At 42.0% G+C, this 27,283-nt stretch overlaps 1 protein-coding gene across 3 annotated transcripts; it reads left to right on the forward strand.

Annotated features, from left to right (window-relative positions):
* LOC123820004 (cyclin-dependent kinase inhibitor 2A-like) lies at positions 1–27,168 on the forward strand. 3 transcript variants are annotated; one of them, XM_045840658.1, is made up of 3 exons: positions 1–347; positions 24,440–24,746; positions 26,996–27,168. In XM_045840658.1, the coding sequence occupies exons 1-3, from the start codon at positions 243–245 to the stop codon at positions 27,013–27,015; spliced, it is 432 nt and encodes a 143-aa protein (XP_045696614.1). In that variant the 5' UTR covers positions 1–242; the 3' UTR covers positions 27,016–27,168. The 3 variants fall into 3 exon arrangements, with proteins under 3 accessions (XP_045696614.1, XP_045696615.1, XP_045696613.1); XM_045840659.1 differs by lacking the exon at positions 1–347 and adding an exon at positions 1,539–1,696; XM_045840657.1 differs by lacking the exon at positions 1–347 and adding an exon at positions 19,043–19,253.
* The last annotated feature ends 115 nt before the right edge of the window (positions 27,169–27,283 follow it).

A 27,283-nucleotide genomic window follows, 5' to 3' on the forward strand; every position in this document is an offset into this window, starting at 1 on the left:
TGCTGCTAGACCTGGGCAGTCAGATAGGGTTGGATTGTCCAAGCCTCGCTTTCCTCCTCCTTCGACTGTCAGCTCCCTAGCCCTGGATCCACTTGGCAGCTAGGCCACTAGGCCGGAACACGTGAAGACGCCAATGAGAGGCGGGCCACCTTTTAGACTCCAAAGGCTGGGCCTAGTCGCACAACCTCTCTTACAAGCCCAGCCAGCCAGGCCTCGCCTCCGGTCCTCGAGGCTCTGGATGGATGAAGATTGCATCCCCGGGGGCTGGGGCACAGGGTCTGCATCGCCCGCCTGAAAGCGGCGAACTGAGCTCGACTTCCCGCCGCCGGGAGCTGGCGAGCCCGCAGGTAAGCTCTACGGCACCCGAGAGCTGGACCCCGCCAGCCTGCGCTCCGGAGCCCGGCTCCTCCAAGTCTTCAGGCCACGACCGTGTCCTCGACACACCCCTAGTCTATGCTGCTTCTGTCCTTCCCTCGCTATTCCTGCTTGGAGTGGACAGCGCCGAGGGAAGGGGAGGGGTGTCCAGAAAGAAAGGATCACTGATGTGCAAGGAAAGGGGAAAGAAGGAGGAGGGGAGAAAAGGGCAGAGGGAGCACGGAGAGGACGCGGGCGAGGAGGGGGCCGGGTGTCGGGGGCGGAGGCTACGCGCAGCTGAGGGCCGGAGCAGCAGAACTTGGGGAGAAGGCGGGGTGAGCCGAAGACGCGCGGGAGCAGCCGGTGGGGGAGGGGAGCGCCCGGGCAGCAGGAAAGAGGAAGATGCTTAAAGGTTAAAAACGAAAATAAAAAAACTGCCGGGTGAAATGACCAGTTCTCGACCCACCCCGGTGCCCTCGGCAAGACAGAGAGTAGGGTGGGGAAGGGGCGCCCGACCCAGCAGGGCCCGGGAGTTGGGGCCCAGCCGCGCCTACCTGCCCAGGGCCGGGGCCCGCCGCTCCCACGGCGCCAGCGCCGTGCCTTGTTGAGGAGTCGCATCCGCCGCGCGCGGAGGTTTCCCTTCATTTCACTCCTTTCCAATCTAGAAGTAGAGCATAGCGCCATTTCTTTCAAAACTGATATCCAGCCTGCTGAATGGCGGGTAGAGCAATGACGTGACCCTGCTTGCTTTCTTTCTTTTTCTCTTTCTAAATAACCGGGTTTGGTGGAAAGGCGGACCCTGGGCGAGGGGCAAGAGGAATAAAGTGAGGGAAACCGGAGCTGGAGCGCGAAGCCGCGGAAGCGCCACTGTCCGTTCCTAGCGGCAGTCAGGTGACGGGCGCTGAGGGGGCGGGCTGCCTGGAGATGCGTCTGTCGTCAGGACCTGGAGCTGTCACCCCGTGGGGAGCCCGCGCGGAGGGTGTGTGTGGAGGGTGGGGGTGGGGGGAGCACGGAGAGGCGGGAAAGAGGAGGTGGGGGAGGGAGAGAAACCGAGGACTGCAGTCTCGGGCGCGCTCGCCACCCTCGGACCGCCTTTCCTGCGCGCGCTGAGCGCTGAACGGTCCCGAGATCTTGAGAGGTCGGGGCTGAGCGGGCGCGCGCCACGGGCGCGGGGGCGCGCCTTCGGGGCGGTGATGGGCGCCACCGCCGCGTGTGGGTCTCCGTTTGAAATCAGGGGGAGAGGGGGCGGGCGCGACGCTGCTAACCTCTGGTGCCAAGAGGCGGCGCAGCGCCCGCGCAACTCGGCCGGAGCGAGAACATGGTGTATACCTATTTAGTCACGGTGAGGATTCGGCGCGTGTCTGGCCCTCCGCGAGTGAGGGCTTTCGTGGTGCAAATCCCTCGGCCCGCGGACGAGGGGGCAGCGCCGCCGGCTCTTCGGGCCGCTGCGGCCCTCGTGCTGGCGCTGGTGAGGACCCGGCGCAGAGCACGGCAGCCAAATCCTGGAAGACCAGGTAGGAGAGGCCTCAAAACGTCCCGGCGGAATCGGCCTTTAGGTGATTCTGGTGGGCGTGATTTTAATACACAGATTAATCATCTTCCAGGGTTTGGAGGCTCATTTGAATCTCTCCATGCGGGTTACGCTTACTTAGAGGTGAGGGTCTGTCAATATATTGAGCCCGGAGCTCCTTCGCACAACTCCTTACTCCCGTAAAATCCGGGGGAAAACTGGAGATGCTAAGCCCACTCCAGAAATGCCCCTGGATTTTCTGGGTGGGACACACACGCACCACACTGTGAAATACACCAGGTGTGTTTCTAGGGCACTTTATATTGTCCTGGAGGGAAGCATTACTAACGGTCTCGGTTTAATGGAGGCCGCCTTTTTTCTCCCCAGCCTTCTTGCTGGATCAGCCTTCCCTTCTTCCAGTAACCCTGTGATCTGACGGGGAAATAGTAACATTGATCGAAGGATTGCTAACTAGTGAGTGGAGAATTTGCAGTCAAAAATAGACTTTCGTAATGAATGGCAGGTAGTGATAGCAGGTTTGTTTGGCGGGTCGTATTCAAAAGCCTCGGGACAAAGGCGAAGGCCGTAAGTTTAGCAAAATCATCTCAGGCCACAATTAACACTTTTTTAAAAAATGAGGCCTACTTCTTGAAAAGTAGGCTTCTAAGGAATTTTGTCTTCACATCAGCTAAATCTTGATACAGTCGGTGTAATTTCCTATGGCCAAAATAATGGAAATATATAGAGTTACAATATGCAAAATCCTATTAGAATTTGGATAATAAATGCGAAAACAATTTAGTGAGGTTCCATTTTTGTGACCATTCTTGTTGCATCATTTCCTCTGGAATATATGTTTTAAAATGAAAAGGCCAGCCGAGGGGTAATTAGTTCTTATTGTAACGTTAATAGGCTTTTTGTTCATAAATGTAGAACTGTTACAACTATCAGTGTTTAAGTGCCTCAATTTTATTGGCAAATGTCTACAATAAATTTATAAGGTGAATCACATTTTCTTTTTCATATCATTAAGAGAGTTCAGTTTTGAAAGAATCAGTAGCAGAAGCTTATAAGGAATTTCATAGGCTTATCCTGGTTTTTTTTAATGCTCCTTTATTTGTAGCAGCAAATGTTTAGACACTATGATATGTTTTTGAGTATCATAGTTGTTAATATTACTCTCTATATAAAGCTATTTTATTTAAATTATTTTATACTAGAAAGCTACAGTAACAAAGTAGAACATTTTAATCTATGTAAATACTATATGTGTTATCTAGTTTAAGAATACATGATATAATATTGTGATTACTTTAAGTTATAGAAAATATTTTATAGGTATTCATTGTATAAAATATTAAAAATATAAAATGATATGTTCATTGAAAGAAGCCATTCATTTCTTTTTATTTAGGTATAAATCAATTTTCAGGAATGATGTATAAAGTTATTTTAAAATCCATTGACTATATGGAAAGCCCAATTTTCAGCAAATGTCTAAACACAAAACACATGACTTCAAAAGAACAGAATATATTGAAAATATGTGCAATTCTCCAACTTTATATGTGAAATTATACACATGAATAAACATTTAGAAGTATCAATTATATATGATAAGTAATTATAAGTTGGGTAATTATCCTGGAATTTATGCAGTCTTCGAGAGCCACAGTACTAAAAGTAACTTGTATTAATTATTTAATATTAATGTAAATATGTAAGGTGTTATTTTAACATAATTTTAGTTTCTGCAAATATATTCACTATGACTTTATGATTGAAAATGTATATAATAAAATTCCACATTTCTAGTTTATCACTCATGCCTGATGAATCACACTGATTTGTTACTTCTCCCTTGGCGTCTCCCTTGGTGTATACAAAATAGTGATATTTTTATGAAATTAAATATGTTTGTCAACTACTATTTGGAAACTCTTAGGGTTTTTAGTGTTTTCTCAACGTTAGCACTGTAGACTTAGCATAAACCATTATTTTCAATGAGTGTGTGATCCCCAGCTTGTATTATGTTCTAAGTGAAAAATAACCCTTTCAGGAATCATTTACTTCTTAATATTCATTTACTTCTTTGAGGACTCTTGAATTTTAAAAATTCCATTGTCTTCTAGCATAACAATAATGTAGCCTGTTGCTATGTCTAGAATATTTTACACACCTGCTAATCACATATTTGTTCATTGCTGCTATCATGGTAAAGTTAAACCATTTTCCCAACATGTGAATAACTCCTGTAAGGAAATTGATCCACATCATCTCAAAAATATTTTCTTAAGTATTTCAGAAGACTAAACAGCTGGCCCAATGATTTTACTCTTTTAAAGCCTTTAGTCTTTTTTTTTTTTTTTTTTGAGAAACACAGTCTCAGCCTCACGCTAAAGCTGGCTGTGCCTATACACAACGTAGTTTGTTTTTAAATAACTGGTAAATATAGGATAAATGCATAATTATACCTATTTCCAAGGCATCTGGGAGTTAGGCCTCTGGCTTCAACTCATGCTTCCCTTCTTTGCAGTCTTCAGTCTGGGGCTCTCCCTCCTCCCAGAGCTGAGCTAGGGGCTTCCCAGGACCTGAGAGAGTGCACAAACTGGGAAGTGAGCCTCAAGCTTCTTGGAGAGACTTCACCCCTCTCACCTCTCCCACCTCCCAGCTCCTACCACCCTCCTGGCCCCAATTCCTAGAGATGATGCAGTATCCTGAAGATTTAATTGGCAGGTGGAGTAGGGTTCTCCAGCAAGAGTTTAGACACAGACCCACTTAGAACCCCACTCCACAGACGCATTCCTTCTACAGCCTCTGCTGGACCCCATCTTTTTCCACAGGTGACATTTGATCACAATAACAGTAACTGCAGATCATAGGTTCTATGTAGAGCTGGACTCAGAACCTCACTGGGTGGGGACGGAAGTGGGGAAAACACAGTATGAGTGAGCCTTGTGGATTCAGAAGTGTGAAGTATGATAGGAGACTTCCCTAGGTCACTTCCCCAGCTTGAAACTGGCAGCCTTTTTTTCTGGAGAGGAGGGGTCAGAGTGGGTTAGGTACATTCATGGAGAAAGCGTAGTTCCAAGACTGAAGGTCATTGTGAGCCCTTGCATTCCAGGTGGCGACCAGAGTGTTGAAAGGCCACATCCTCTTTGTTTCTCTGTCTGGGTTGCAAGGTGGTATGGGGAATGACCCATATTTTTCCAGTGATGTCTCTCAACTGTTTTCTTCTTATACTGAAACTACCCCACCCTCAGTTAAATAATTCTAATGAAATCATTTTTTAGAATGAAAAACATCTGTAAGCCTTATAACAAGATCAGCTTCTATGACAATAAGCCAACCTGTGGAGAAAACTTGGGGAAAAAAGACTTGGTTCAGTAGGGAGAAAGGAAGGTCCTTTTAAAGGCTCTGCTCCATTTAAGAAAATGTCTACCAGTTTGGGACCTCCACATTCATCATATCCTAATTCATAGTATTTCAGTGTGTATTCAGCAATACCGTGTGTATTGAAAATTATTGAATTTACTAAGTATTAATAGCATTTGTTTTTTGCAAGCAGGGAGTATTGAAGAAAATCTCTACTTGTTAGTGCACTTATTTATTTCATGAGCCCTAGAATGATTGGTGCAGTTGGGCGGAGCTATATAATCAGGAAGAAGTAACAAGAGGGAAAAAATTAAAACCATCAGTTAAAACATTTTAAATTCCAGTGCCTCAGAGGTCCTTTGAAAAAGAATAAGTTGATTTTTATTTTTATATTATAAATAATGTAATGACTTTGTTTATAAGAATATGAACTTTATTACAACTATCTCTCAGTTTTCCCCCATTACCTTCAAAAACTCAAATCTTAGAATTCATTTAAATGGTTGCAAAGCCAGTAGGAACTTTTTTAAGAGAAGAAAGGTTTTGTAGAGATTAAGAACTATATGAGCAAAAATAGGTAATCTCTTAAGCAAACTGGAACTAATAAAATTGTGTAGAGTGGTATAAATATATATGCCTTTACTTTTCTAAGCATGAAAGGTCAAAGAAGTTAGGCAAAGATTATCAGCAGCATCATTACTTGGGCTACTACTTATAATACGTGTTTTGGGGGCTCACTCTCAAAAAAACTGATGAAGCAGATTCCCTATGGCTCCCAATAATTGGCATTTTTAGAAGGCACTTGAATGAGATTCTGTTACAGGTGGCTCATTGGAACACCATTGACAAATATGGCCAGTGTGCTTTTAACCTTATTTTTGCTTATTTTTAAGTCAAGGTCCAGCTTTTAAATCAGATTTAAAATTTTAGAATCAGTCAATGACATTTTGGATTCTGGGACACTGAATCTGAGTCATCAGGAGGACCTATTTTACTAAATGAAGGAGAGCCTTTATTATTATGTAATCCTTCATCTGAATTGGAAAACATTGTCTCTTTTAATACTATAGGCCATCCCAATAATATTTTGCATCCCAGACAGAGAAACAAAAAGGATGAGGCCTTTCAACACTCTGGTTGACACCTGCAGTGGAAGGACAGATTTTTATGATCAGAACATTCTGGGGTGGGGGTGCACCAGTCTGCATTCCCACCAACAGTGCACTAGGGTTCCCTTTTCTCTGCATCCTCTCCAACACTTGTTTGTTGATTTGTTTATGATGGCCATTCTTACCGGTGTGAAGTGGGGGTAAGGATGTAACAGAATATACTTGTGTGTTGAAGCTAGTAACATCAGACAGAAAATTTCCACATAAGACACTTATGACATCTAATCTTTTTGAAACACTGTGTGCATGTACCCCTGTTTATATAGAATGAATGGTGCTTTCTAGGTAGGTAGGTAGGTATGTAGGTGACAGATAGATGATAGATAGATAGATAGATAGATAGACAGACAGATAGATTCCGGTTCACATGACAACCTAAAATTATGTAAGTAAAGAAAAACAAAACATAGAAGTGTTTCACAGGTTTAAATTATATGTAAGACCAAAGCAATATCACTGCAAAATGTAGCCATAAGAGAATAAAGCATTTATGGACAAAATGATGGGCCTCTGTGTCTCTGAAAAACACACTGATGAGAGGGAAAATATATATATATATGAATAATGTAAACTAAAAATAATTTGCTCAAAAACAAGAAAAACTAAAATATTATGCCTTCCAAATAATAATAATAAATTTTCTGCTTTGAAATACAATTTGTTTAATGTTACATCAATTACTTTGCTGATGTATTAAGGTTAAAAGCATATGTTTGGTTTCTTTTTTTGAGTGCCACCATTTCTTGCTCTGTTTGGCTCAGGCTGCCAGATCATCTGACTCAGCAACTGTACAATTCTTTCACCCAATTTAAAGACACAGTAGCTATCCAAAGAACAATGACTCCCCCAGCTGCAAACTTTTCCAACCCATAAAACAAGTGGCATATTTTAACTTTAAAATAATTGTTAAATATCTATTCATGGAACAGATTGAATTTTACTCCATTCTCTTTACTATAGAATAGTTGAAGTTTAATATATTTTATGTAATGTATGATTTTCAAAAGAAGCTCATTGAAACTTTCAAAAGCACTTATTCAACTTTGCTTTCTCTTTTTCCTTCACATAATTATAAGGAGCTAAAAGTAATAGAGCATACCTTACATCATCTCATTTAATTGCCACAGTATCACTCTGTTATGTGGATTTTATTTATCATGTCATAGACTTGAGACTGAGGCGTAGATAACTTGTTGCATTGTCTGCTAAAAATCATTGTGCTTTTTACCCCAAATGTCCTCACTTGCTACTTTATAACCACCTCTCAACTGCCTTTCCAGTGATTACAGCTCTTCTACTCCACTGTTGCTTTGTAAGTTGCTTAACTCCCTTGGATTTCTTTTTTTCTCAGCATTAGCTACGTATGTTCCAGTAAACATATATTGATTGAGTGGGTAAAAAATTCTGAAAAATATAAAGCAATATAATAAATAATAAGCAAAGTCCTTATGGGCTCCAAAAGCCATTGAATCTCATAATAAACCAAGGGGGTTAACTTCTTTCAGAAATTTATTTATTGCCCAGACCAAAACTAATGCAAAACTCCCTTGTAAATTCAATATAAAATACTTATTCCCACTTTGATTTAAGAGTAATCCATGGGAAACCTATGCACCAGCAGAGGGAAGAATCACTTGAATGATGAAGTAGAAAGACTACTTTCTTTGAATATATGACCTGTGATGAAAGTCCATTTTCTTTACTTACTAGCTGCGTGATATTAGGACTAAATATGTAAAACTCTCAGTGCTTTCATTTTCTCATCTGTAAACCTGAGATGGTACTCTGTAGTATTCACCTATTAAGAACTAGGTCAAATAGTATATATAAAGATACACTGTGAACATTCAATTGATATACATCTGTCAGTTATTGTTAAAGTGTCTAAATAAACTATACCCTTTTAAAAATGTTAGTTTATTTTTAAACCCTTACTTTACTAGAATTTAATTATTTATAGTAGGTAGAAATTTCCAAACTTCATTTAAAAAATATACATGTAATAGTAAAATATATTTATTTCTTCAATCCCTGGCACACTCTAAGGTGCCAGGTAAAATTAGTTAAGTTTGCTTACTATTTTACCCACACATGTAGAGAAGCCCTGTAGGATGGCTTTTACAGTGTGACTCTAAACTTTTCTAGTATTCATAACTGTTAAAAAGATATTAAACAATATGCATGAACTTCTGTTTTCTAAGATAAGAAATCAAATGCATTCTAGAAACTAAAAAAAGGGTTATTTACTTGCCCTTAACTTATTAAAAAAGTTCAGTAACCCAGGATAATAATTCTGGAGAGAGCATTGGGGCAATAGATTCTTATTTCCTTCCTAATGGTTGCCACAGTCTGAATATCTGAATCAATAGTTTTAGTGCACCATTTTCTAAAATTCCTTTAGTATAAATAGTGTGTGTTTGAGAAAGGAAGAGGAGACGAAACATTAAAGTCATCCTCAAAACCTCCAAATTGTATGCTTCAAAAGTGACCTTCAGCTATTAATATTCATATGTAGCAGGACACCAAAGAGACAAAATATATTAAATATGCTTCCTTAAAGCAAAATTGACTTAGGTGTGTAAAATTGATACAGAGTAAACATAAAGTCTATTCTGTTATTACTCTCTTTTTAAAAAGTTAAGTTTGCAAGTTATAATCTTAATCATAAAAAAGAAAAATATAAAACTATTCCCTGAACCCAGAGACTCAAAGAAAAGCATGAGTGAAAGTGTTTTATTGTAAGTGAAAGGTGCTAAGACATGAATAGGAAGCATTTTTTAAATTCATTCAAGAAGTTGATTTCTTCCAGAGGAGTTTAATTGCATATTAGGTGAAGAATTTGACTTGAGGAAGAGTGTTCAATACAAGAAAATAATTATGATCTTTTACAATATCAGAGGAGAGTTGGGCTTCAGAACACTCAGAAGTACAGGAAAGACAAAAGGAAAAAGAAAAGAAAGAAAAAAAAAGAACAGTAAAATTATAGAGCCCCAAGAAGGCAGGCTACTTTACAGGATGCTTGTGGGGAAGGGGTGACAAAGTCTCCATTTGAAGAGTAAAGCTTCAATATAGATTTCCCTGAAATAAGAGAGCCTAAAATCACTGTTAAATTCAGTCAACCATGAACACTGAACTCCCAACCCCCCAAAAAACTGGATACAATATCATTTGTTTGTTTCAACAGTATCTTTGAATTCTAATACCACACACATATCTCAGCAGTATAAGCAAAATGGAATATTGTATATGTTCATGATTAGAAATTCAGAGGGCAACATGTGTTTGAAAGGATAAAATTTATCCTTTAATGAGGAAAAGAGGAGTCTGGGAATAGGGGTTTAGAAGGTAAACTTATTATTTCTCAGTGTGCCTGTAGTTTCTCCCATTGTCCCTCCTACTGGCCTGCACACTGAGGAGCGAGGAGCGATGGTGGGTGGCAGTAAATGCAGAAGGAACATTGAACAGTGACACATGCCAGCACCCCTTCCCATGACTCAACGAAGGCTTTTGTGGAAGTTCTTTCATCCTAACAGCCAACTTTATTACAAAGAAGCTCTGTTTTCAGGGGGTTAGAATTCAAAGAAGACAGAATTAATCACACCTTTTGGAAGGGAGTTTACTAAACCATGAATACCTGCCAGAATGTACAGTAATGAACAAAAAATACCCAAGAGGATATTGACTTTGATGGCTTAAATGAATAACATCATAGTAAATGTTATATCCTCAAAAAAAGTAAGTTCTATTTATTGAGAGCCTACTGTGAGCCTATGAGATATAGATAAATGATAGATAGAGATACTACTACTACTACTAGGAAATTCTTTGTTCCTTATAATAACCCTAATGAGGCAACTTTTATTTTCCTCACTTTCAGAGCTGAGGAAATGGAGGTTCAGAAAGTTTTCCTAATTTATTCAAGTGTGCAGACCTGGTAAATGAGGGATCAGGTCTCTCTCAGTATAAAGACTGGGATTGTCCCATTGCTCATGCTGCATTTTGTCTTTTCAAGATTGTATTAAGGGTATGGTTGACATATCTCACCAACCACATCTGTTCAAGTCAAAGTAAGTAGCTGTGACCTCAGAAAAAATATGGAGAGACGACTGAGTTCAGTATCTGCAGCAAACATTTATTTACTGGGTAACCATGGCAGTGTAACACTCCTTTATTTTCTTATCTGTAAATCAAGGTAGTAGCCTTTTGGAAAGTAATTTTGCAATATGTGTCTGTAGTCTTATGCTCTTTGAAAAACTGCAATACTGTTTCTTGTAGCAATTAGAAACACGTTAAATATCTGAAAATAGTGACATCATTAAGCAAACTATAACATTTTTTTCAGTGGAATGTAATATAGCTGTTAAAATCGTGTTTATGAAGTGATTTTTGAAAAATTATGAAAATGTTCTAATGATAAATGAAAGGAAAAACTCATTTCAAAATTTTGTTATATCCACAAGAACTGAGCAAGAAAAAAAACAAGAAATATTTCAAAATGTTAATACTCATTGCTTCTGTGTAGTGTATATAATTTTTTATTTCCCTATGCAGCTCATTTTTTTACATATGTGAACTATAATCAGGAAAAACTTTTAAAATTGTGGGACCAATTTCACTGGGTTAAGTGACTTTGAGGGGACCTCAAGATCCAAATTTTTACCACATTTCCAAAAGTGAAGAACTTGTCACCTTGGTCTAGGATTTGCAACCTACCAGAAGGCACAATTTCCGAAGAAAAGTAAGGACTGCTAAATTGCCATCCTGTACTCTACAAATCAGTTTAGAGGGAAACATAGTAACAAGAGTGTGGACCTCTCAGAGCTGGGAACCTTGAGTTTAAATTCCACCTCCTTGTGCATTGTTACTTAAGCACTATGGGCTGCTTTTTTTCTCTGATTTATGAAGGAAGGATAATTCTATTCCACAGGACAGTTGTGGGATTAGAAATGATACATATAAAGCTGCTTAATGCTTCTCACAAAGTTGGGTTTCAGTAAATGGTAGGCATTATTATATTCTTGGCAACTTAGAATGAATTTCCTATTGTCTCTATTTGTCTGTCTGTCTGACCTTTAGTTATATACCATAATACATATTTGTTCCTCAGGATGAAACTAATTCTCAATATTTGTGCATGTAAACAAATTTTATATATATGTATAATTTTTATATATAATATATACACATACATACTATAGATATAGGTATATAAATGTAGTTACATATGCACACATAGTGTGCCAATATTTCAGTTTTCTCAACTGGCCAAATAGCTACAAATAGATATAAGTAATTCACCATAAGAAACTTCTCAGTATGCAAAAGCAGACAAGTTACAAAATAGTTGTTAAGAAGTGATTATTTTCATGGGCTGCACATATTATTCACTCCCCGAGTCCACTCTAGAGATACTTTTAATAGTAAACTCCTTACATAGATTTAAAATTATATATTTTTGCACACAATTTATAAAAGACTTCTAAGTTATCCTCAAACTGGTCTTGGGAAGATGATGATAGGTACTGCAGGCTCTATGCCCAGTTAATACTTTGGAGACAAGATTGAAAACTTGAGACTTACTTAAAATTATGAACCAGGTTTATAATAAGTTAGGCATTTTGAGTTTTGTGTTCCTTACCAAAGTACTGTTTCAGCAGGAAGAGAGATTTTATAACAACAGAGATGTCAGAGAGTCCCTAAAAGAATGCCTTATTCACAGCAGACCCTCAATAATTGTGCTATATCTGAGCTTAATCAGAGAAAAGTAAAAGGGAGAAGGAATCATCCTCCACCTTGAATTTTCCATAGATCTCATCCTGAGGACACATACCCTTTTCTTACAAACCAGTGGGGAGGTCTGTTCTGTCTTCTCAAAGGCCTCCTTTTTATGCTAAAGCTACCTTTTCTCCTGTTGGAAAAATAATTAAAGGGAGGCCTGGCATACTTTGCCATTTTTTCCCTAAGAAAGTTCTTCTTAATGTCATTGAAAATACTCAGATTGGACCCTGAGGCCTTAGGATGCTTACCCAGGGGCATTTCAAGGGGTACTCCTCTTGGCTGAAAACCCATCTCTTAAGGCACAATTTATATTATGCCTGCTTTGCAGATGGGGATATTGAAGTCAGAATAACGTACCTCTTGCTCAAGGTGACAAAGTAGGTGGTGGAGCTTGGCTTAGGGTCCTCTTTTCCTTACTTTATTAACTCTTCCTAAATGAAAAGTGGCATGAAATTATTCTCCCATTGCCTTAGTCTTCAAATAATCCTCACCTGCACTCAGCATTCTATCCCAGAGCCCATCTATGCAGGCTTATCCCAGTTACATCTGTAACAAAATCTATTGCGAAGTGCATACCTGGCTCTGATCATCTATTTCCTAATTATGGGATATTCTACAGACCCTGAAATACAACGTCTATTTCCTGGTAATACAATGTTGAGGTGTCAGTTTTTAGAATGTGTTTTCCTTCTCCTAGACTGTTAATGTAGGCTCCTTCAACAACTCATCCCAATTGAAGGCCGCCTTCCTCCTCCAGAAAAGCAAACCTGTTGATAGTTGTTACTAGTGCACCCTCTTGACTAAGGACTGTTCTGTTTTTTAGATGCACAACATGAAGTCAAGTGCTTGACATGTAGTATGTACTCAGTTACTGTTTGTCAAATGAAGTTATGAATGATGATTTTCAGAAAAGAAACTTTTTAGTCTAATACATTATATTTATTTAATTAATTAGAATGGCTAATAAATGCACATAGTACAGAATTTAAACAACAGCAGTTGAAGATCTGAAAAGAAAGTCTCAGGCCCCTCCCAATTCCTCATTTACTCCTCCAACATTTACAGATTTCTCTGAATCTTTTCAGAGATAGTCTATGTACATTTTATTTTTAACTGTATTTTGTATAACTGTATATTACTTAATAACAATACTAATATTAAATATGGTAAAAAGATGTATGCTTCTAAAACAGCTTTTGTGTATGTTTTGTTATAACTTCATGAAGTTTACAGGCTAGGATAAGATGGCCCATTTTAAAGATATGGACATTGAAGCTAAAAACAGTCTCAAAAGACTTCACAGTCTAAAAGCAGTTAATTATTCACTAGATACATCAGAACCATCAGTTGGTCCCAATACTGAGCTATTTTCCAACTTTTTTATTTTCTCAATAAAACAATGTTGCATGTCATATACTATGTTTGCATACCATGCATATCATTCCTTGCCAATTCTGCCATGCCTTGTTAGAACCAGAATCTAATTTCAGAATATTATCTCCTCAAATATCTTTCTGGTGATGTTTTAATTGATATTCACATCTAGAATTACTATTCATTGATTTGTAGGCTTTCTAGAGTAGTGCCATTGTAAGGTTTTCTTTACTTTAAATAAAATATTCAGGTGCTCCAATAATGTCATGGTCTCCACTCTCAGCTGGGTGCTGCAGACTGATGGAAAGGTTACCCTGTCTAAGTCTTGCTCAGCCCATTCCTCTTTTGTCATAGTAGATGTTCTAAACCTTCACCACTCTCACTTCCTAACCCATCATCTTATCCTCACTGCAAGCAAGCCAGCCTCTTCATTCACAGAAGGAAGTGCTTCAACTTCCTCTCTGCCCTGACCCTTTCTCCCTTCTAAAATATAGTTTTATCTACTGAGTCCAAATTTATGACCATTCCTTGTGCCTCATATTCCATTCCTTCCTGACTTTTTAGTGACCTCGGGTCCACAGAAATACCCTAGTTTGTGTGTGACCTGAATTTCTCTTTTCCTCTTCTAGCTGCTCTTCCCCTGGTGTTTTTCCTTCAGGGTATTGTGTGTGCTCAGATCTCTTCCATCTTCCCTGTGCCTCCCCTTCACCATATGTCACCTTCAACTATCAGCTAAGCTGTGAAAATATTACCTACACACAGTGTCCTTGCTGTCTAACTCCTGGTTTTCCTTTTGGCAATCTGAGCAGTCCTGTGAGGCTCCTTTGTAGGTTCCTTTCAGAAGTTTATTTTTCCAGCTTCTCACCATACATCCTATTAAATTACTTTTAGCCCATTCCCAAACTTCCAACCTTTGCACATACTCTCTCACCTCTGCCTAGAACATCTTTCTCCTTCTTTTACATCTTTATAATCCTACACTTTTCTTCAAGACTAGAGCCAGCTTTCAGCATCCATGCAGCCACCAGAATGAGATTTCATTGTCTCATGTCATTCTGTTTCCCTTTGCTCTTCTATGCATGTACTGCCTCATTTAATCCCTACACCAACTGTTTAAGGCAAGTACTATAATTATCCCAGTAATATAGATGAGAAAACTGAGGCCCAGATACATTAAGCAACTTTGTTTAAAGTTATAAAACCATTAAGTAAAAAGTCTAGGTTTATAAAATTCATAGACACAGGTGACAGTATAGTGGATATCAGAGGGAAAAGAGGGTAGGGGTAGTTAAGGGTAAAGTGGGTCAATTATATGGTGATGGAAGACTATGTGATGTATCATAGAACTGCATACTTGAAACTTATATGATTTTATTATCCAATGTCACATCAGTGCATTTGATTCTAGGTTTGAATCTAGGCAGTCCAATGCTACAGTCCATACATTTAATTCTTCCCCTAAATCCCACACAACCCCCACCATGCTCTATCCTTAGCCTTTGAGCTTGTTGAATGAATGATCAAGTGTTAATCTTTTGCCTTAAAAGACTGACCAGAATTGAGACAGGTTTAAATTTCATAATACACATTTTCAAAATCGCCACTGTAGCACAAACCTAAATAAAGCCATGACCTTCTCAGTCATGGGAAGAAGAAAAGTTGGGGGATGATAATAAATGGCAAACTTCAGAATTTACAATGCTCTTTGACATACATCATCTTATTTTACCAACCAATGAAATATAGTATGATTCTATTTTACACGTGGGGAGACTGAGGCTGGTATTACCAGCAGTGGAATCTTCCATGTCTATACATAAAGCAGCCAAGGGATGTTTTTATGTGATCCCATCACCCACCTCCTTGAGCAACAGTCCAATAAATTGCACATGAATTTAAACAGTTCTTGGTGTAAGAATCCATACTTGAGTGTGAGAGGAATTTCTGAATTCCCTGAAAGTTATATTCAGAAATACATGTGCACACTCTAAAAATTATTATATACTTAGATGATGTATTATAGAATTGTACCCCTGGAACAAATATAATTTTATTAACTAAAGTCACCCCAATAAATTCAATACAAATATTTTTTTAAGTATTGCCTACTTTATTTTTTGAGGAGAGGGTCTGCAGCTTTCAACATATTCTCAAAGGTAGTCTGCTTCTGCCTCAAGATTAAGATCCTGTGACATGAAAAAAAGATGTCTAAAGATCACTGCTCTAAGGCTCTGATGTATTTAAGAATCCCCTGGGAAACTTGTAAAAGCTGCAGATTTCCAGGCACATCCCCCAGAGATCTTACTTTGTAGATCTGGAGAATGTGTGGAGAATGCACTCTCTGATGATTCTGCATAATCTGTGGACTGGGCTTTGAGAAATCCCACTAAGTTTTCTTCTTAGGTCACACTGCATTTGCTGAAAACTGCTTATTTAAACCATTTTTTTCTGAGCCATCAATAAAACTGCCTTCTTTGAACCATATTTTGTGTCACATCTTTACCTTTCAAAGACTTCCTGCATTTGTAAAGAAAATTACCCAAACATCTTCACTGATATGTCTCCTAAAGCAAGGGACATAAAGGAAAGAATAAGCAAATAGGACTTCATCAACTTAAAAAGCTTCTGCATGGCTAAAGAAAACAGCATTAAAATGAAAAGAGAACCAACTATATGGGAAAACATATTTGCCAATGATACCTTGGACAAGGGTTTAATCTCCAAAATATATGAAGAACTCACATGACTCCACTCCAGGAAGACAAAAAACCCAATTAAAAAGTGGGCAAAAGACTTGAATAGACACTTCTCCAAGGAGGACATACAGAGGGCCCAGAGACGTATGAAAAGATGTTCTGCATCACTAGCCATCACAGAGATGCAAATTAAAACCACAATGAGACACCAACTCACATCAGTCAGAATGGCCATCATAAACAAAGCAACAAACAATTGTTGGAGAGCATGTGGAGAAAAGGGAACCCCAGTGCATCGTTGGTGGGAATGCAGACTGGTGCAACCACTTTGGAAAATAGTATGAAATTTCCTCAGAAAACTAAAAATGGATCTGCCTTTTGACCCAGCAATTCCATTGCTGGGATTACACCCTAAGAATCCTGAAACACCAATTCAAAAGAACCTATATGCACACTGATGTTCATAGCAGCACAATTTACAATAGTCAAGTACTGGAAACAACCTAAGTGCCCATCAGCAAATGAGTGGATCAAGAAACTATGGTACATTTACACAATGGAATTCTACGCAGCAGAAGGAAAGAAGGAGCTCTCACCCTTTGCAACAGCATGGATGGAACTGGAGAACATTATTATGCTAAGCAAAATAAGCCAGGCAGTGAGGGACAAATACTGTATGATCTCACCTTTAACTGAAACATAATCTACAAAAGAAAAAAGCAAATAAAATATAACCAGAGACTTTGAAATTAAGAACAATCTAACAATAGCCAGAGGGGAGGGGGCAGGGGACTGTGGGAGAAGGGTTTTCAGGTACTGCTATAAAGGACACATGGACAAAACCAAGGGGGAGAGAGAAGCAAGGGAGGGAGGTGGGTTTGGATGGGGTGGGAGGGAGCAGTGGGGAGAAAATGCAGACAACTGTAACTGAACAACAATAAAGTAATGTATGAAACAAAAAAAAAAGAAAGAAAAATTACCCAAGACATCATTCATCATCACCAATGCTCTCCAGCCACCACCATTAATTGGCATAATTTCAAAACTCCATGTTTTGCCTGAGCTAACAGCAATTGAAAGTATGGTCAGAGATATTCTGGGTCTTCAAGAGAAGTCAACAAGAGATTGAAACATAACTTTTATTACTTTTTACTTTTTTAAGATTTTATTTGTTTACTTTTAGAGAGGGAAGGGAGGGAGAAAGAGATAGAGAAACATCAATGTGTGGTTGCTGGGGGCCATGGCCTGCAACCCAGGCATGTGCCCTGACTGGGGATCGAACCTGTGATGCCTTGGTTCGCAGACCACGCTCAATCCACTGAGCTACGCCAGCCAGGGTGAAACATAACTTTTAAGTAGAGTTGGGTTATCTAGTAGGCAGACTAAGCATTGCTTAAGGCATCAGCAAACCTTGAGCAATCCATTTAAAAAGTATATATATTTTAAGTGTAAAAGATAAACACAGGAAAGATTAGAATTTTGTTGGATTTTCTTTTGCTTGTTATACTCTTAGTTCTGTTTAATTTTTCATTAAACATGAGAGTGGAGGTGGAGGGTGTCCATCACCTTTTCTGTGTTAATGAAAAAACTTCATAGAATATTGAAAATTCTGTACAATGCATTTTTTCTCGGTGTGTCGCGACAGGATTGCAAAAGAGTCCTCAAAAGAGCTAAGAACTAACAGCTATTATCTTAGGATGTATGGCATTGTTCTGAGTGTTTGTATATACATTAATTCATTTAAAACTCACAGCAGCCTTAGGCAGTAGGGACCACTCTTAATTCTCCACCTTATAGCCAAGAAAACTGAAAGGTTTTTGTAACAGGAAGGAGATATGTAGGAGGGTGGAGGGGAGAGGAACAAAGGACCTGTGTGAGCCTGCTCTCAGAATCGCGACGCGACTTCTCAGTAGAACGCTGAGCGCTCTTTCTGGTCTGGGAGGTATTTGTGTAGCAGGGAGTCGATCAGCCCAAAGACTCACTCGCCGCCGCTTCCCTCTCTGCTTATAGGCAGAAATCTCCTCCATCTTTGTCAAATACACGTCGTCTTCTGCAGGCACAAGTGTGGGAAACCGCCCCACACACATGCACACGTGTGTTTTACTGGTGTGTGCGTGGGGAAAGTGGACAGGCCGGCGCTGCAGGCGGGCAGGCTTTAAAATGAGCGTTTGAGTCCTCGTAGCCGAATGCTGGGTGGAGGGGAAGTGCGTCTTATCGGAGGCTAGCCTCAGACTTGCACCGGCGCTACAGAATGTTGGCCGGGCTCTGGCGAAGGGGAAGGGGTCTCTTCTTCTAATTAAAAGAGAAAAAAATACTTTGCCTGTGACATCAAACACCCTGGTTCAAACTTGGCAGTGAGGAGGAATCCTGTGCGCATTCTAGTGCCCGCATCGGAAGAAGGAAAAGGCGGGGGTGGGGGGGGGGGATTTTCACTTGAACAGAGCGAACTCGCTGCAAGACCCCGGTGCGCCCCTGCCGCGGCGCGAGGGGCGCGGGGTAAGGGCGAGGGGCAGCCCCCCCCCCCACCTCCAGGGCTCCCCCCGCCGCTCGTCGGGCTCGGCGCGGACAGCTCCGGGCCGGCGCCCGGGAGACCTGCCCAAAGGCGGCGGTGGCGGCGGCTCCGCTGGGGCCGCTTCAGGGGGTGTCACAGTCACAGAACGGCCGTGGGGACGGAGGCCTTCTCGGAGGACACGTGCGTGCACTTGCTTCTGGGGACAGGAAAACGCGGCAGGAGGAGTCTGGGGGCCGCTTCCGCTGGTCGCTAGGAGGAAAGAGGAGGAGCGGGCTGGTCACGAGAGGCTTGGGCGTGCCGCAGCGCTGCGAGAGCCTGAGTGGGAAGGAGGGAGCGGAGGGCCCACCCTGGGGAGCAGCATGGAGCGCTGGGCAGACTGGCTAGCCACCGCGGCCGCCCTGGGCCTCGAGGAGGTGGTGCAGGGGCTGCTGCAGGCGGGGGTGCCGCCCAATGCTCCCAACAGTTACGGTCGGACTCCGATTCAGGTGGGTGAGCAACTCTGCCGCGGGAGCAGGGATGGCGAACGGCTTTGAGGGTCTGGGTTTGCCCAGAGGGTCGGTACCAGGTAGCGTTTCAATTACCGGTAGAGGCGTGACGTCCTCGAGACTTTTCCGACAAGTCTGGCGTCGTCGGAGACTCCTCTTTGGCATGGCCCGGTGCACTGGGTGCTCCGAAGAACAAGGGAGGAGAGAGGAATCACGAGGGTGCAGCTCTTTAGAATGCTGTGCGGATCTGAAAAGAGAACCTATTCGTGCTCATGTAGACCAAGCTAAATCCTCTCCTCACTCCCTCTATTCTTTATCAGATACAAAATTTACAAACGTTTGGTGTGAAACCTAAGATTTTAAAGAAAAGTAAGGTTTGGGGATCTCTTTGTCCTGAACTCACAGACCCCAGAAAGGAACTTTCTGATGATTTCCTTCCTCGGAGGGATTTCAGTGGAAATCTACCGCTGTGTATGTTGTGATAAAAATCGATTGAAATTATTCAGGAGTAACTGCATAGTGTGATTTTTTTAAATTTTAACTGAGTAAGGAAAGCATATGCTTGTTTTACAACATATGTGAACATATATTTAAGTGCAAACAAATTAAAAACATTAGTGTAACATCGCCTGAATGTCACTTTAGTTAACATTTTAATGGTATCTTCTATTACTGTTGCTATTGTTTAATTACTTGCTATAGATTAATGCATTTGAAGTAGAGTTTTTAATTCCTCAAGATTAATGCATTTGAGGTGGAGTTTTTAATTCCTCATTGTTGAGAAATTTCATTTCTCCTCTACCCACTCCATTTTTTTTTTTGTTAGTGGTGGTGGAGAGTGAGTAAAACTCAGGCTAAAAACAAATTTTTCCTGGGAGTCACTATCCTAGTTTTACAGTGATGATCCCAGTGTTGACAATGATTTCTGATTCTGAAAAATAAAATTTTTATAAAACAAATGTACCAAGTCTGTCCAGGAAAAGTCCAGCCATTGTTAATATAATGAGAACTATTTGCACTACATCGATTTAACCTGGCACCCAAGGAGAATGGACTGGAATGAACATGCATGAGCAATGACGACTTCACTGTAGTAGTTAGTGGAAGCAGTAGCCACCATTGAGAGAGCATACGTACTTTGGCTGCGGCATTCAAAATGAGTGAGCAGAGCTACAAATCTGCATCACATTTTTTTGTTAAGCTTGGACATTCCTTCCTGGAAACTGTTTGGACTACTCAGAAGGCTTCCAGGGACAGATGATGCAATGAGTACAGTACAAATAAAACTATGGCACAAATAGTTCAAAGATGGTCAAGAATCTGTTGAAAGTGATCCACGTTCTGAAAGGCCTGCAACTAGCAGAATACCTGAGAATGTTGAATGTGTATGGGCTGCAATCAACAAAGATCGGCAACTGACATGTGAGAACTAGAAATTGATCAGGGGATTCCAAAAACTACTATGTCTCAGATTTTGACACAGGATCTTGGCATGAAAATGTGGAAAAATTCGTTCTGTGACTTCCACTACCAGAGCAGAAGAAACATGGTACTGCAGTTGCTAATGACGTGATTCAGACCACTGCCAATGAACCAAATTTCTTTAAAAAGGTCATAACCTGAGTTGAACAGTGGGTCTATGGCTATGACCTTGAAATGAAGGCCCAGTCGTCCTATTCCTCCACACCCCCAAAGAAGGCAGGCAAAATTGCAGCCAGGTTAAGACCATGTGAACTGTTTTTTAATTGGGAAGGCGTTGTCCATCACAAGTATGCTCCTCCAGGCCAAACAGTTAACAAGGAGTACTACCTCAATGTTCTTGGTCAGATGAGAGATGCAATACATAAAAAATGGCCCCAGCTATGGGCAGCCGGTGATTGGCAGCTTCATCACCACAACGCCCCCGCTGGCTCATGCATCACCTCTCCTGCAGAGTTTTTTAGCGAAACATCAAATCACCTAGGTGACTCAGCACCCCTACAACCCAGATTTGGCACCCTGTGACTTCTTACTTTTCCCAAACCTAAAATTACCTTTGAAAGGGAAGAGATTTCAGACCATCAGTGAGATTCAGGAAAATAAGATGGAGCAGCTGATGGCAATTCCAAAACGGATTTTGCAAAGTGTTTTGAACAGTAGAAGAGACGCTGGGAGAAAGAACTGTGTGAGGTCCCAAGGCGCCTTGTTTGAAGGGGACTGAGGTGTCATTGTCCTATGTACAATGTTTTTGTATCTTGTTTCTTCAATAAATGTCTCTATTTTTCATATTACATGGCTGGGTATCTTCTGGATAGACTTCATATATCGCAAAAACTCCAGCATAACAAGACAAAGGAGCCCTGGCTGGTCTAGCTCAATAGACTGAGTGTGGGCTGTGAAATAAAGAGTCACCAGTTTAGTTCCCAGTCAGGGCACATGCCTAGGTTTCAGGCCAGGTCCCCAGTGGGTGCCACATGAGAGGCAACCACACATTGATCTTCCTCTTCCTCTCTTTCTCCCTCCCTTCCCCTCTCTCTAAAAATAAATAAATAAAATCTTTAAAAGAAGGCAAAGGAAAGTAACTCTACTGGGAACTTCACAAACATCACAAGTAAAGTTTCCAGAAACTATGCTAATATGATAAATTTTACACACTTTAAAATAAGATATAAAAGTAAAACAAAGGTGCCTAAAACATGAAGTTATCAGCTGTGGCTGGTGTAGCTCAGTGGATTGAGCGCGGGCTGAGAACAAAAGTGTCGCAGGTTCGATTCCCAGTCAGGGTACATGACTGGGTTGCAGGCCATGACCCCCAGCAACCACACATTGATGTTTCTCTCTCTCTCTTTCTCCCTCCCTTACCTCTAAAAATAAAAATAAATAAAATCTTTTTAAAAACCATGAAGTTATCTGGGACTTGAAGTATGGAGAGAATTTGAAACTAAAGAGTTTGAGTGTTTGTAGAATGAGTCTGTTAAAAATAATGTTTGCCTGATTCATAAGTTGATATCTCTAAAATATCACCAGCAGCTTGGAAACTCTTGAGTTTCGCCATGGAGCTCTGGAATATGTTAGAAGAGACCTTATTTGTTTAAATACAAAACCAAAAAAGAAAGTTGGATGATTAGCTCTAATTTTTTTAATATAGGGAGGATAAGAATATAGAGGAAAAGGAGCATGCTTTTGGTTTAGAACCCTAATCAAAAAAGTTTTACTATTAACAGGCTTAATTCACTTTATTTTTCCTATGTAAAATCATATAGTGGCCACAGCTGGAGCCTGGGTCCTCTGCACAGAAATTCTGGTGTGGATTTTTACAAAATGGTCAGTGAATTCCTGATAGAGAGACTTCATGAGCAGTCTCTTTCCAGAGGTCAGAGATGAGATAGTTGTAAGTCTTAGAGATGGCATCAAAGGTGGCCTTGGCGAAGTTTGGAGTGGCAGCGCAGCTCTTAACTGAGGTGTACCAGTCATCAATACCATCCATCAGCAGCAGCTTTTTAGGCACAGGGGATGAGATGATGCCAGTGCCCCTGCAGGGATGAGGCACACCAGCACACAGCCACAGTGCCTTCTCACCTTGCAAGGGACAGCAACGGGGGTTGCCAGTCTTGTTCCCCCAGTAGCCTCACTGCACAGGGACAATAGAGAGCTTGGCCAGGATGATAGCTCCACAGATGGCAGTGGCTACTTCCTTTGAGCACTTAACACCCAGACCAACATGTTCCTTGTAGTCCCCATTTGTGACAAATGCCTTGAACTGGGTCCTCTGGTCTGTGGATGCCTTCTTTTGCTTGGGCATAATCTTCAAAACTTAGTCCTTGAGGGATGCCCCCAAGAAAAAGAAAAAGTCAATGATCTCAGATTCTTTGATGGGCAAGGAGAATAGAGAGATCTCCTTTAGGGACTTGATCTTCATGTCCTTGATCAGGTGGCCCAACTTGGTGACGGAGATCCATTCCTTGTCCTCCATGAGCTCAGTGGCTCACGAAGCCTGGCTGCAACCTCGGCCCTGGATGCAGCTGCCAAATCCTTGAGGGAAGCCTGCTGCAGCCTCCCATGATTCCAGGGTCCCAGGAACTCCTGCCCCCACCACCAGCGCCAGTCATCCACCATTCCGTGTTTCCTTGCAAAAGAAGAGCCCTAATCAAATTTGTGTTTAATATAGAAATACTTAGTTGACAGAAAAAAATATAAACTACTAAATTAAATTTAATGTCTCTTCAAATGGATTTAAGCACCCTACACAAATTTTCATTTAATAGATTTATTTCTTTTTTTGAATTGCATTGCCATTATGATTTAAATACTTAAATGTTAGGTTACTGTTCAGCCTTTAACACTAATATAATAAAATATAATTAAAACATTTAAAGCCAGTTAAATGAGAAAGGACTTCTTTGGGTAAGCATAGTAATAATGTCAAAGGTTTCCCAGTTTTTATTTTTAAAAAATACATTGTTCTCTTGCACTGCAATAGTTTTTCTTTCTTCTTTGGGGCTGTAATTTGGTTTTATTTACAGTTTCCCGTTTTCACTTCCTCCAGGACAAAATAAACAACCATAGTGTACCTCAGTATGGATCCTTGGTTTGGACAAATTAAGTAATATGTGCTTAATATAGAATGTTACTAAAATAAGTAAACTCCTTTTCATACAGTCACTATTGTCCAGCTAATATAATTTTTTAAAATGGTTATCCTAAAAAAAGAATTGTCTACCACCACCACCCACCATGCAACAACACTCAAACTGAAAGGTTGCTCTGATTATGGACACTTTGGTGATGGCTTTGTTTCAAAGATGGTCTAGGACTCAGATGAGATCCAAGACCTCTTCACTTTTTAACAAGGGCTCGGATACACAGCAGTGAACCATACATCCCTGCGTTTTACATAGTTTTATATCAAAATGAGGGGGAAATACAGGAGGTTAGGCAAGTGTGTTCCTCAGTCTGCTGCTGTTTTTATGCCTCCAGCAGTGTTCTATGTGTGGCTGAAATTCTGCAAAAGATTGGAGAATATAATGGGAATTCTGCATGTACACAAAAATGGAATGAGTAGAAAAACTGGCTAAGAAAGTCAGTAACTGAAAGCAAATAAAGAGTAATCAGACCTCTGTGGTTTTTACAACCACTGTCTGCACAGGGCAGCGGCTTCACAAATTTCTCTCATTAATCCTGCCTCTAACGCCTGGTCCCTCCGGCAGGTCATGATGATGGGCAGCACTCGCGTGGCGAAGCTGCTGCTGCGCTACGGCGCGGACCCCAACTGCGCAGACCCCACCACTCTCGCGACACCGGTGCACGACGCCGCCCGGGAGGGCTTCCTGGACACGCTGGTGGTGCTGCACCGAGCCGGGGCGCAGCTGGACGTGCGCGACGCCAGGGGCCGCCTGCCCGTGGACCTGGCTGAAGAGGGAGACCACCTGGACGTCGCCCGGTACCTGCGCGCGGCAGCAGCGGGCGAGGAAGGCGATAGCCACAGGGCTACGGATGCCGCGGAAGATCATGCAGGTGAGGGGGCCGATCTAAAAATTAGAACTCAGAGAGCCTCCTCAGCCCAGCGCGCTCCCTTTCGGAAGAGAACTTTGGCTCCGGGAGAGCAGAGCCTGGGCCTCGTCTCAGCTCGCTGCCAAGCCAGCGGGGACAACGCCCGCATCGCAATCGCTCTGCCTAGCCAGATGGGAAATGGCCTCTGACGGACTTTCGCACGTCAAAGCCCATCCCATCAGCCCTGCCCCCTACTCCCCAAACACTCATCCTCCCCGCAGCTCAAGGCGTAAACCTAGAACACTGACTCGACAATAGAAGTGTAGTGGCCGCATCCATTCAGGCGCCCTTAGTTTCTCCATTAGGATACTTCGGTTCCTAAACCAACCTTGGGACTTCCAAAACCAGTTAGGCACCGCACCATCCGGCAGAGATCTGTCATTCCTGTGTCCGTTGCAAAATTCTAAGTCTCCCCCTCGAGGGGCCTCTGGGGGTGTGGTGTCTGGAATAGAGACCTCTCTGACCCTTGCTGTCTGCACACCGGGATTTGTTGCACGTTCGGGGAAAGGGACCCTTTCTTGAGCTTTTCCCTCTCTTAAGCTTTCCGGTTTTGCGAGAGATCACTGAGAGGGAGATGGATATGTGGTTCTTACTCTCGTCTCATCCTATCACCACAGAGACTTTTCCCGTGGCTCCATTTCCCCACCTCCATTCCTGCCTACCTCCTTTGCCAACTTTAATTTTTTTCTGAAGGGGGAACCTTTTTATCAAAATACATATAAGCAATATATGAAGTTTGCACGAAAATTTAAGGTAAACATTGACTTTAAAGACACTGAGATCTATTCTTTGGGCTCAGAACTGGGGCACTGGGCTCACTGGGCCTTAGGGGAGCCGGGGACAGACAGGAGAGGCTCGCTCTGGGCCCTGGGCTGGGAGATGCCTGAAGTGCAGCGCCTCGGGTGCGGGGACGGGGTGGGGGTGGGGTACAAAAGTCTCCTTTAGCCTGCCTACCCTCTCGCTTCTCCAACTGAAGCTTGTGTCCCACGGTCAGACCGAGACAGGCATAGGATGAGAGGCCAATCACAGGAGGAAGAATTGGGAGAAGTGGCGGAACAGAAATAGATGTTGAATTGAACACCAAGAAAATGAAAATTGAGTAGCACTTTATAATTAAACATAAGATTTCTAAACCAAGCATGGAAGCCCCTCCTTCATTACTTACTTTTTCCCTTCCTTCCCTCCCTCCCTTTAACTGAGAACCTACTATATGATTTGGCTAGGACACAAAACTGAAGGATAGAAAACAGGAGTCCTGCCCTCACAGAGCTTGCATTCTGGGAAATAAATTTCAAATACCATAACAATGTATTTTTAAGAGTGCGGATCTCTAAAACCAATGTGATGGTTGAGAATGAAGTGGGAATAGGAGAGGAGGCTATCTTAGCGTGGTCCGAGAACCTGACGGGTGACCAGAAAGTAGCCATTGGAAGCACAGAAACTCTCGAGAGTGAAGACTGCGGAAAGGAATGGCGGGTCAAGAGGATCGACAGGTGGTTAGGAACGTGGACACAAGAAGATCAGGGAAGAGGGCAGGGGCCAGATCATGTAGGGGCCTTGTAGAGTAAAGAAAGGATAATTGGTCAAAATGCGGATTTTGTCCTAGAAACGTTAGGAAGCCATTAGCTGATTTGGGAGAGGGACCTGGGGAGGAAGACGCCAGGACTGTAACCGAGGGTTCTCAGACTGCCGAGCTGCGCCTGATCGGGTGTCTGATTCCGCGAGTTCGCTGAGTCACTGGTCAGCGTCAGGTGCAGGCGATGTTTGAGGACGCACAAGGCCGAAACGACGTCTTCATTTTCCGGTGCCTGACGTGGTGTGTGGCAAGCACTCAACACCCGTTATATATATACAGGTTTCCCTCTCCCAGTCCGCGCGGGCCCGCCCATGCTTTCCTTGCCCTCGCCCTGGCGGGCCCGCTCTCGGAGGCCGCCAACGAGCCGGAAGAGTCCAGGCGGGCAGTGGCCGCGCTGCGAGATCCGGAGGCCTGGGCGGGGAGGAGGGGAGGTGCGGCGGCTGCTGGCCGGGCTCAGATGCAGTGAGCAGACCGAGTGCGGAGAGTTGTCCACGCAGGCGAAGCTATCCTTGTCCCTATGGGTCTGAATACCTGGTTCGAGTCGTGGAGGTGGGGCGGGGGGCGGGGGCAGGAGGAATGGGTTGCACATCTTTGATTTCTGGTTTCTAACGTCTTTTTCCTTTTCTGCCTTTTGTAGATCCCGACCTCCACAATTAGTAACAAGAATAAGACCACCCTGACCTGCGTAGCTCTGTGGTTTGCACAACATTCCGCAGAGTGGATGGAAGGCGGCCACACGTCGTTGGTTTGATTCGGGTCAGGGTACACGGTCGGGATCCAAAATTAAATAAAAAAATATTTTTAAAAAAAAGCCAGAACACCTTTGGGCTCTCTTGATCTTCTGTTGCTTCGTCTTCGATAAATTTCCATTTATATCTCAATCTAGGTATTGTTACAAAAGGTAAAACAACAACAACAACACTGT

This window comes from Phyllostomus hastatus, unplaced genomic scaffold (genome assembly GCF_019186645.2).
Source record: "Phyllostomus hastatus isolate PE091 unplaced genomic scaffold, TTU_PhHast_1.1 phas_contig_34, whole genome shotgun sequence".
NCBI lineage: Eukaryota > Metazoa > Chordata > Mammalia > Chiroptera > Phyllostomidae > Phyllostomus > Phyllostomus hastatus.